Raw genomic sequence first — 12,532 nt, 5'->3', positions numbered from 1 at the left:
CAGAAGAGAGAGATATCCCTCTTGTTGAACAAGTCTAATTCCACTACTTCCTTATAGTCTTTCTCATCTCCATCAAGACATCAATCCCTCTGGTTCATTTTTACCTTCACTCATTCTCATCTGCCTATGAAGGTACTCAAATCTCTAAAAATCTAAAAAGCCATATGTGGGCCTAATTCACTCAGCTCCTACCTCATCTTTTTTTCTCCTCTTCATGCTAAACACCTTTAAAAAAATGTTTTCATTTTTTTTTACTATCCATTCAAATCTTCTGTGTTTGGACTTTCACTTATATCACCTGGCTAAAACTGTTTTCAGAGTTCTTAATTGATGACTTCTTAATTGATCCTTTCTCAATATTGATACTACTTCTCCACTGTTCATCTTTTGATGTTGGTAATCACCACCTTCCTCATTTCTGCTTGAGGTGCCATCCTTTATACTCTCCTATGCTCATAGTTACTGGAGCTGCTTTTGGAATATTTTAGTTTTTCACTATTCCCTTTGCCTCATGTTTCATATGTAGATAGCATGTTCTTTAAATTTTATTCACAATATACCTTACTGCAGGCCTTCATTACTACCTCTCTCTGAATTACTGCAATAGCCTAAAAACCCTCCAATCTTTGAAAACATGTAATCTATCCCTAGATTTACTCATATTCAAAAATCTTCAATGAATCTCAACTGCCTCTTGAGTAAAGTTCACATTATTTTGCTTGGCATTCAAGACCCTCTACCACCTAGCACCACCCAGCTCTTACAGACTTCTCTCATTTTACTCTTCTCCACACACGTGTTCCTACTAATAACTTAGACAAGCTTTCTACCTCCACAAACAAATTATGCTCTCATACTTCCACACTTTTACTCACACTTTCTCCTATGACTAGAAAGACCTTTCTTCACCTAATTTTTAACCATCTTCTAAAACCCAACTCAAATGCCATCACCTACATAAAACCTTCTCTGATTCCCCCTCTCCCCATGAATGACCTTAGATCTCAAACAGTTGCTTGGTTTTTAATATCTTTTTTTAATTATAGCTTTTTATTTACAAGATATATGCATGGGTAATTTTTCAGCATTGACAATTGTAAAACCTTTTGTTCCAATTTTTCCCCATCTTCCCCCCATCTCCTTCCCCAGATGGCAGGTAGACCAATACGTGTTAAATATGTTAAAGTATATGTTAAATACAATATATGTATACATGTCCATACAGTTATTTGCTGCACAAGAAAAATCGGACTTTGAAATAGTGTACAATTATTGGTTTTTATTATCTTAGTGAACTGTTTGTGTGATATGAATTATAGTTATCAATATTGATACTTTATAATTCTGGGGAAATTTAAGTTCTTTAAGGACAGAGGTTTTATCTGATCTAAATTCTTTATCTCCTCTCTTAGCACAGTTCTCTGCCCAGATATAATATATGTAAAACATTCTGCAGTCTTTAAAAGCACCATATAAATGTCAGATATTAATCAAGGCTTATTATATTTGCATTAACATAAACTTTCCAAAAATAAAAGGTTAGTTCCCTTCTATAAATGAATAAGCTTCCTGATTTAAAAAGCAAGTCAAATGTTAGATTACTGTAGTAACATTACATGTTATTTGTTTTTTATCTGAATTATTATACACTACTAATTTCTAGTTGCTCTGTCTGGAAATAATATTCAAAAATATAAAGCTAAGGTTCATGAAAATGTGGCCCTTAATACAGAGTCTAAAAATTAAGAATTTTTACTATATGATCTTAGAAACACACCCTAATTTTAAAATATCCTGAAAATACTCAGGATTTTCAAATTTTCCTCCTTTTTCCCTACAAAAATATTGACAAGTTTAAGTCTTAAAGAAAAAAAAAAAAAAATAAAGGATTACACTACCTTGTTACTTTGCAGCTAGATTCAATCAAGTCATTTTCAAACTCAAGAAGGCTGTTAGGCAGATTGTATTCTAATGGTGATGTTAGTCTTTTCAAACGGAATAAACCAACACAAAACTTTGCTCCCATCTCTTCCAATTCTCGTGTCCCAATCTGTAAACCCTAATAAATGAAATAAAAACACATATGAGGTTAAAGTGTAATAGCTACTGACTGTTAATCATAAGTTATATTGATTTAGTACAGAAAATAAAAAGAACTGCATAATCAGCTTTAAAATGTAACTCAAAGTTTTGAATTGAATTTAAGATATTAATAACCTTGTAAGATGAGCTTAGGTACAGTGTCTGAAACTATCTGTTCTGAGAATTTTTTTTAAAGATATTTTTAGATATTTATTGTGCATGAGCTTTTTAAAAGAGTTATTTAGATCAAAACTAATGGAAATATGATAATAGCAACACAGGAAAGGATTCTCAAGACAACAGCCATGAATTTATTTATCATAACAATCAATTTGAACAAGGTTATTCATAATTATTTCTTCTCCTGTGATTTGTTTTAATGATATCATAAAGGAAGTATAACAGAAATGTAAAGAAGTGTTTATACTTCATTGCTTCTTTTGAGGGGGGACAGGAGTGAATTAAGTTTCTCAAGCCAAACTTGATGCAATTATAGTTATCTGCTATGCTCCTGGCAGACTTTAAAAAAACAAATCAGCCAGAGTGGAGTCACAGAATAGTAGGGAAAGTACAATGAATTCCCTCATACAATTCCTCTACACAAATCTAGAAAATGTAGCTAATTTTTTTTCCTGGAATTTCCAATCATTACTCAATCACAATAAGTCCTATTTCCAGTCCAAGTCAGCATATAGAGACAGAGAAGTCTGTGGATAATGGGAGTAAGGTCTGAGAAAGGGCATACTACATAGAGTATTTTAGAACAAGAACTAAAAAAGATTTGTACTGGGGCAGGAAGAAGTTCCAGACCCATAGGATGAGATCTCGACTTTGTGTCGGATGCAGTAACAGGTGCCATTTGGACAGCTCTGTTACTCATTTACCAGTAGGTTATAGATTCAAGGTGAGACTAAAAAGGAAACTTGCAAACAGGGATGGCATGCCAAGGTAAAGTACAGTTATGGGCACCAGGATATGTATTGAGAAATAAACAAGTTCAGAAGCAAACAGTAGCTGTGTGTCTCTGACTACAAGAGCTACTTCAGTTCTAGCCTGTAACTTGATCTGAAACACTAATGAATACTGATGTAAACATTTAAAATATTAGCACAGAGATTACAACAACATATTACACTATGACCATGCTGGATTTATACCAGGAATGCAAGTCTGGTTCAATATGATGAAAAGCATAAATGTAACTGACCATATTAATTTTCTAAATCACATGATTATATCAATGGATGTAGAAAAAGCTTTTGACAAAATGCAATACCCATTCCTGTTAAAAATGATAGAATGCATAGAAATAAACAAAGCTTTACTTAATATGTTAAGCAGTATTTATCTAAAATCAAAAGTCAGCATTATTTGTAATGGGGATAAGCTAGAGGTATTCCAGTAAGATCAGAGGTAAAGCAAAGATAACTTATTATCATTATTATTATTTAATATAGTGTTAGAAATACTAGCTATAGCAATAAAACAAGAAAAAGAAATTGAGGGAATAAGCATGGATAAAAAGGAAACAAATTTTCATAGATAAATTTTTATAGACAATAGGATGGTTTATTTAGAGAACCCTGGAGTCAACTAAAAACTAATTGAAACAACTTTATCAAAGTTGAAGGATGTAAAATAAAATACAAATTACTAAGATTTCTGTATATCATCAACAAAATGCTTCAGGAAAAAAATTCCATTTGAAATAACTACATATATATGTGTGTGTATGTATATATATATATATACATGTATATATATATATGAAATATATATGAAATACATGGGCATCTATTACTAAGATACACACAGAAATCAAATGAAAACAATTACACAACATTCTTTACAGAAATAAAGACTGATATAAATAACTGCAGAAATATTAATTATTTATATGTAAGTCAAGTCAAAATAATAAAAATGACAATGTTATCTAATTAATTTACTTACTCAGTGCCATATACCAAACTACCAAAAGATTACTGCAGAAAATAGAAAAAAAAAAATCATGGCAAAATTCATCTGGAAGAAAATGGGTCAAAAATGTCAAGGAAATTAATGGGAAAAATTGGAAGAAAGGAGACCCAGCAGTATTAGATCTGAAGCTATACTAAAAGATAAATCATCACAGCAATTTGGTACTGTTTAAGAAATAGAAATGTTAATCAGGAAGATCTTCATTTGGAAACAAGTAAAATTTAATTTAAAAAAAGCAAAATGGACAGTTTGGAGTCATTTGAAATAGGAAGAATTCTGAAGTCAAAAGAGAAGTGAACTATGAAAGTTGAAAAGAAAGTTAGCAGAGGAAAAACTCATTTTTTGAGAGAGAAATCATGGTAGAGATGAAATTGTAATATTCCTTCTTATTCTTTGAGTAACAAATCCTCCTTGACCAAGATGTAATTAGTACTAAGTGATACCAAGTAATATTAAAGCCAGACTCTGAAGTTAAGAAAAGCAAGAAGGTCAATCATTGAATTGTAGAATACACAGAGAGAAGTAATGTATAAGAGTACTAGAAATATAAGAAGGGGAAATGTGAAAGGCTTTCAATGTCAAACAGCAAATTTTATATGTAATCCCAGAGATAATGATGAATTGAGTTTATTTATTGAGTAATGGAGTGACATGGTCAATCAGAAAGATCACTTTGGCAAAATGAATATAGAAAAAACTAAAGTATGAAAAAACTTGAGGCAGAAAGACAAACCAGATTATTGCTACAGTTCATCTGTAATGTGATGAGGGTCTGCACCAGGGTGTCAAGAGGAAACAAGTAGTATTTCAGAGATGTAACAAAGGCAGAATTGACATAAATTGCAACAAATTAGATTTGGGGAATAAGAAAGAATGAGAAACAGAAGAATGACAACTAGGTTTGAGACTGAGAAACTAGGAGTATTATAGTATCCTTGACAGTTAATAGGAAAGACCAGAGAAAATTGGGTGAAAATAATGTTTTGAATATATTGAGCTGAAGATGTTCATGGAACATCCAGTTTGGGATGTATAATGAGTTTTTGGAGGAGTGAAAAAGGAAGTTAGACGAGAGCTTAGGGCTGAACAAAAAAAATTGAGAATGATCTCTATAGAGATGGTAATTAAATCCATGGGGACTTATGAGACAAACAAAGAAAATATTATATAGAGGGAGAAGAAAGGAGGTCCGGGACAGAGCTTTGGGTATGATCAAAAAGCACAATCTAGAGAAAAAGTAAGGAAAGGATTTTAAGAAGCAGGAAATAAGACAGATAGGATAACAATCAGGAAAAAATAGATTAATAAAAAACTAAAAAGAACAATGTTTTAAGGAGAAGGTGGTCAACAGGGTTAAAGACTATAAATTAATTAAGAACGATGAGGATTGAGAAAAGCAATTAGATTTGGCAATTAGGAGATCACTTAAGTTTGGAGAGAGCAATTCCAGATGAATATCATCAGAAGTCAAACTTCAGAGAAGTAAGAAGACAATAAGCATAAAGGAGATAGAAGGGCATGAAAGGAAATATGGATATAGAATGAAGCTAGGGTTTTCTGAGGATGAGGGACACAAAGATATGTATTAAGGCAAGTCATAAATTTATCTTTTTTTCAGAGTATCCATATATATATGGAGATCTCTTCAATACTGCTTTGTTATGATATTTCACAATTCTATCCAAATAGTCTGTATCATATTTTTCCTTTTCTCGATTTATTAATCCTCACTCAAATGCCTTTCATCATGTGGAGAATCAAGGTTTTTTGATTTTCTATAATGAACAATAATTCTGTCTCTCCTCACCTTTATATATCCCATTTCCTTTGAATCCTCAAGTTAAATTTCAGTCACAAATCCTTTTCTACCAAGCCTTTGGGAAATGAAAAGTTAAACTTTCCTACTTATATGGAAAATATATATGTTCCAATGTATATTTCATACATTTGATAGAAGACATATGAAGCCATGACTTTAATGCTGGTTCTTCTTGGATCCTGTGGCATCTCACTGCTTATAGCAAATTTCTCTTTTATTCCTACTTTTTCATTTAGCTTCAATCTCTGTCTACTACCTACAAACATACTCATCTCTCCTTCACTCTCAAAAAAAAAAACTTCCCTTGGTCAGTCTGTATCTCTCATGGCCCTTGTGACTAAAGTCCTTGAGAAGATCAACTGTAACAGAGGCATGCACTTTTTATCTCACTGTCACTGGTTCCTGACCTTATCATTCAGCCTAAAACTGCTCTCTCTAAATTGCCAAACCCAATGGCCTTTTCTCAATTCTCATTCTTCTTGACCTCTTTAAAGCTTTTGACACTATCAATCACTACTTCCCCGATAATCTCTTTTCTAATCTTTCACAGGCACTAGTCTCTTCTGGTTTTTCTCCAACCTATCTGACTGTGCCTTCTCCTTGGCTGAATTTTCATCCAGATCATGTTCAATAACTTTGGGTGTTGCACAGCACTTTGTCATGAGCCAACTTCTCTTTTCTCTAAATACTATTTTTGTTCAATGATCTCATCAGCTCCCATAGATTCAATTATCATCTCCATGTTGATGACTCTGAAATCTACTTATCTAGACCTAATCATATGGCTGACCTCTAGTCTTCTATTTACATCTGCCTATTAGACATCCTGAAGTAGATAGATTCCCTATATGTAACAACTTTAACTCAATATGTCCAAAACTGAACTTTTTTCCTCCAATCCTTTCCTCCGTTCAAGTTTCCCTATTACTATTGAGAGCATCACCACCCTCCTAGACTCACAATATAGGTATCATTTTTGACACTTCACTTTCATCCCAATTTCCAATCTGTAGTCAAATGTTGATTTTACTTTTATGACATTTCTCAGTTATGACCCCATCTTTCCTCCAATACTTCTACTACCTGACTTAGGGCATTTTTACCGGTTATCCCTGATTCCTAGAATGCTCTCCTTTTTCATCTTTGCCTCTAGGTCTCCTTCAAATCCCAGTTAAAAATCATATATTCTATTGGAAGCCTTTCCCAATTGTTCTTAATTCTTCTGTGTTTTATCTGTTGATTATTTCCTATTTATCTTTTACATAGCTTGTTTTTACAGAGCTGTTTGCATATCTTCTCTATTAGACTATTAGCCCTTCAAGGGCAGGACTGTCTTTTCCTTTGCTTTGTACCCCCTAGAACTTAAGACAGTGTGTGGTACACTAGAGGTGCTTAATAAGTGTTTGTCAACTGACACCAATTAGAGAGAAATAATTCTCAAACAACTTCATATTGGCCTGACTCACTATGTTACTAAGGGACACAGCACTAATTCAGGACAAAAGAAAATAAATCACAGAATATTACTTACCACAAAAAGCACGTTTTATTGTAATCAATCGTTTTTCAATAGAACTTTTGAATATCACCAAAAAGGCCTATACAAATCTTTCTGAATGTCTTTATTAATCCCATTTTAACTTAAAATGTGTTTTAGAAATTCTATGGTCTATTTTTGAATTAAGTTATATTAATTAAAAATGAAGTACATTTTATTGTTTAAAAGCAAAATAAAAACATTCTCAAGGGTAAAAGCATGACATCTTACAACCTTATTAGCCTCTCATACATTTATGTGTTAGAAATACACACACACATATATATTTATATCACAAAGAGAAAAATTTCTAATCAAAAACTTATATTTTAATTATTTGAAAGACTAAGTCATATACTTTTATTCACAAGATTTTTAGTCTAATTTAATATACTAATCCAAACAACTAAAAGGGAAATAGTTATGTTATTTAAATATTGTAGAACTATTCAAAGTAAAAATAACAACATAAAGAAAGTGGTATTAAATTGTACGTTTTTATTTTAAATAACCTTTTTTTGATTCCCAGTAAAAGCATCACAGCTCCTATATTATATAGATTTTTTCAAAAAAAACTGAAACTCTTACCTCTAGAATCAACCTCTCTTTTTCCTATTTCTATATGAACCAATTTTAAAACAGACACTTTTTCTCCTACAAATGCAGATGTTCCTTATGTGCAGATAAAAATGATTTGTAAAGAGCATATTTCCACAAAACCTATAGCCTAAAAAGTCCTTCCACATTATTTTGAGGTAGCTAGAAAGAGGAATATTACAAATTGGGAAAACCAGAGACTGTCAACAAAAAATTTGCTCAACATAATATACTGTCAATTAAAATTTCCTTTCAACTGGCCCAAAAAGCATGAGTCTCATTACAAAATCTTTGAATGCTTTCTAGTTTATTATAGTTTAAGATTCAGTTGGGCTCCATCAATACTTAACATTTTTAGCTATGTACTACAAAATTTTATTTTTTTAATCTTAACCAATGAGTAATAATCTTTTATCTTATGCTTACAAACTATTTTAATAGAAGATCTTTATCCCATTTCCCTGTGGAAAAAGAGTCAACAAAATAATTTCTACAACATACTATGATCTTTCAAAAACAAAGCAAGGAATGTAAATATCTAGGTTTTCTAATTATTCATCAAATGTCCTATAAAATTTTCATATTTATATATTTGATATGATTTTGAACTTTTAAAAATTACTTTTGTCATGTATCTTAAGTATCTCTACTTTTAAATGTCCTTACTTCAAATGGGAAATTATGATAGCAATCAGAAAATACACAATGGGCAGGATTACCAAAGCAAGATGACTGTGATGATAGTGGTAAGCATTTTATTATCATCAAAAAATAAACCCTTAATGCAACAAATACATTGAGAGCTAGGTATTTAGTTAGTGAAGATAGTATGTGTGTGTGTGTGTGTGTGTGTGTGTGTGTGTGTATGACTATATTCATATTTTTGTCTGTACATACAGATATATATTACCATAAATACTAATATTTACATTACAGTAGAGAGACCCTAGAGGCAAAGTAATAGAATGGCAAAAATTCTTGATTGAGTCAAAAGTCTTAGATTCTAGTCCCAATTTTTCCACTAAGTTTCCATCCAACAAGCCCTGAAAATATGAATTTTACTTAAAAATCTTCACATGCTTTCCAGTTTATCACAGATTAACAATGACTATTTTGGCTTCATTAACACATTTTTAGACTTGTACAACAAGAATTATAAAACCATAGGAAATTATCTTACCTCTTTCATAAGCATATTTCTTCATCTAAAAGATGAAGGAATTGGACTAGATTTCTAAGTTGCCTTCCAATTCTAAAATACTAGGATTCTATTCATAATTCTTTTTCTACATCTAATGTATGAAGACAGTTAAAAAAAGGTTTTCAGTGAAAATGTACTGCTTATCTCAAAATCAATCTGGCAAATACAGCCTAATCAAAATTTTATGCCATAATCTATAAAAAATTTAAAATATCAAAATATCAAATTCTAAATTTATACCACAAAAAAAAAAAAGAAGGAAATATTACTATCAAGTTTTCTCAGATAGGTGTTTGGCATTATTAAAGATATAAAAATTATTAAGAGAAATATGTTTAAAACACTAATTTTAAAATATATGCACTGCAACTCTAAAGCTGACAAACTGACAAAGATGACTGAAGATGAGAATATTTGATGCTGACAAGAGAAGGGATGAGGAACCTTTTTTTTTTTTTTCTGCCAAGAGCCATATGGATATTTATAACATCATTCAAAGGCCATACAAAATTATCAACTTAAAAACTCAAACAGCAGGAGGTTGTTGTACCTAGCTTTCAACACATCATTGCCTACAGTTGACTTGGCAGAACCAGACCAAATGATTTCACAGGCCTTATAAAACAGCCTGCAGATTGGACATTACCCACCCTTGTAGAAAAAGAAGCACACTAATTTATTGTTAGTGGGAACTGTGAATTAACATGAACATTCTAGAAAATCATTTGGAATTAAGCAAATAAAGTGACTAAACTGTTCAAATCGTTAGACTTATAGATTCCTTTGCTAAGCATGTGCCCCAAGGAGGCCACTGATAAAAAAGCTGCATAGATACCAAAATATTTACAGGATCAATTTTTTTCTATTAGCAAAGAATTGGAAACAAAGTATATTTCCATTAATTGAGTATGATTAAACAAAACGTGGTACCATGAATGCAATGGAGTATTACTGTGCTGTAAGAAATAATGAAAATGACGAAAAGAGAGAAGCAGGGAAAGACTAATATGAAGTGGTGTAGACTGAAGTAAGCAGAGTCAAGAAAACAATAACCCCCAGTGACTACAACAATGTAAATGAAGAAAACAAGTATTACAAAACAAACTAAAATAAATCTGTAAAATAACACTATGGTACCAAAGAAGGGATCTAAGAAGACTATTTCTCACATTTCTTTGCAAAAAGGAGGGCACACAAGAGGGAAATATTGCATATATTTTCTGATTTTTCAATATACTGGTCAATTTTCCTGATTTTTTTCTCTCTCTCTCTCTCTCTCTCTCTCTCTCTCTCTCTCCTTTTTTTTTTTTTTTTAGAAAATGTCTTTTAAATTTTAAAGATTGTTCTCTGAGAGGGAAAAGAGAAGGAATGCAAGAAAAAAATTGCTCTTGTACAAAAAAAAAATTCTATTTAAAAAAGAATATTCACCATAAATTACTAATTAGCAACTAGAAGTTAGTCTTAAAACCCCAAACCAAAGTTAAAATAACAAAGATAGTAATGAAATTACAAAGTAACCACAAGAATGTCATCCTAAAGGCAGAACTAGATTTACAGATTTATTAGCTTTATCTGAATGTGTGTGTGTGTGTGTGTGTGTGTGTGTTTAAATTTTTTGTTTAAAAAAGAAAAAAAGAACATTCTAAAACAGGAATGGTCTTTTCAACTGTTTTACTATCTTAAAAAGAAAACTTTCAATAAGGAAGCATTTGATTTCATCAGAAAAGTTTACCTTGTATTTTCCTTGATCACAGCCACACAACGTACTCTCCATGGTGTAGCTTCTCTGTACTCCTATTTCCCTCCATACAACAACACGGGCCGTAGATTGTTTAGACTTTTCCACTACAAAGCTGCAGCTGCTCATACAGAATGCAGGGGCAATATGGCTCAATATCTTAGGCAAGGTCTGAGAAAAAAAATTAGTATTTTTCAAAATTAAATTAAATTATGATTGGTATAGGTCCTATATATCCCATAACTCATTAAGAATTTTAGATTTTCTGTAAAAAATATTCAGCAGCTGTTCAAACAATAACAGCTTAAGTTTATATAACACTCTATAAAATACCTGTCTCCTAACACTCCAATGAGATAGGAAATATAAGGTATTATTATCCTCATTTTGCCCATGGTCACAGAGTTTATATACATATGGCAGGTCAAGTCCTGAGGCCAAAGCTCTTTCCATGTTCCCCTTTCTTCCTTTTCAAATTGTGGTTCTGGTGACTCACTGTGATGTCAATTTTAGGAATTCCAGAGACAAAGTTTCTAATTCAAACCAGTTTATAATTTCAATATCAGAGATGATGTTAATAAGGTAATTGTCATTAAATAATATATATAAAAGTACTATACAAATAAGAAGCAATTTTCAAGTTTTACCAGATGCCATAGCAAAATAATATTGCTACATAAGAAAAAGAATAATTCAACATTATCAATTTTAGAAAAATTAAAGAGTAAATGAAGTTCAACTTTTAGAATAGATCAGTCAAAAAACTAATATTATAGTTCACTTTTCATCTTTAACACCCTTAAACAACAATAAGTAAATGAAATCAGTACAAGAGCTTCTACTAGTGAGGGAATTTCAGTTTCTGGTTTTAAATATTTATTTGAAAGTCACTTTTATTTCCTCATGATTCTTCATTTTGTTTGAGTCCTATTTGCTGGACAGGCCCTGGCAAAGGTTGAGAATGAAAATGTGGAAGACAACTTGATGTATATATTGCTAATCCATACAGACAAAATGCTGGGGAAAAGAGGGAAAGCAGAGCTAATGGAAAAACAGTATCTTAGAATAGGTGAAGAGTACTAATAAGTTCCCCCTTTCAGAAATCTCTCCCCAATGCTTCTTAGCAATTATATACTTGATTCAATTCAATAAACAATTATTTAGCACCTACTGTGTATAAAACACTTTAGTAGTCACTGGGGATTCAAAGGCAAAAATGAAATTGTTTTTGTCCTTAAAGCATTTACATTCTACTGGTAAGAAATGATATAAATATATGTAAATAAAAAGCATGCACAAGTTAATTTTAATAAGGCAAAAGCACTACCAAATGACCAAAGGGGATGTCAGGAAAAGCCTTATGTAAGTCTTATGTATGAGTTTTGCTTTACTTTTCTTTTTTTTTTTTTTTTTTTATAACAGGAACCTTATACAGTCTGGAGAAGTCTATGGGTCCCTTCTCAAAATAATGGTTTTAAATGCTTAAGATAAAATACATAGCTTTACAAAGGAAATTTTTGTAAACAAAGGAAAATACATAGTTTTTACAAAGCAAATATTGAAATAAGGATGTAATTT

At 31.4% G+C, this 12,532-nt stretch overlaps 1 protein-coding gene across 4 annotated transcripts in view; it reads right to left on the bottom strand.

Annotated features, from left to right (window-relative positions):
• The window catches only part of AGTPBP1 (ATP/GTP binding carboxypeptidase 1), a 207,131-nt gene that overhangs the window by 54,656 nt on the left and 139,943 nt on the right, over positions 1 to 12,532 (bottom strand). For all 4 annotated transcript variants that reach the window (XM_051966097.1, XM_051966114.1, XM_051966091.1 and 1 more), the window contains 2 exons: positions 10,949 to 11,125; positions 1,899 to 2,059 (listed from right to left, as the gene is read on the bottom strand). In XM_051966097.1, the coding sequence (XP_051822057.1) occupies positions 1,899 to 2,059; positions 10,949 to 11,125 (338 nt within the window). The remainder of the gene's footprint in view (positions 1 to 1,898; positions 2,060 to 10,948; positions 11,126 to 12,532) is intronic.

The sequence above is a fragment of the Antechinus flavipes genome, chromosome 1, assembly GCF_016432865.1.
Source record: "Antechinus flavipes isolate AdamAnt ecotype Samford, QLD, Australia chromosome 1, AdamAnt_v2, whole genome shotgun sequence".
NCBI classification, from domain to species: Eukaryota; Metazoa; Chordata; class Mammalia; order Dasyuromorphia; family Dasyuridae; genus Antechinus; species Antechinus flavipes.
This window is presented reverse-complemented; position numbering and strand designations above follow the sequence as displayed.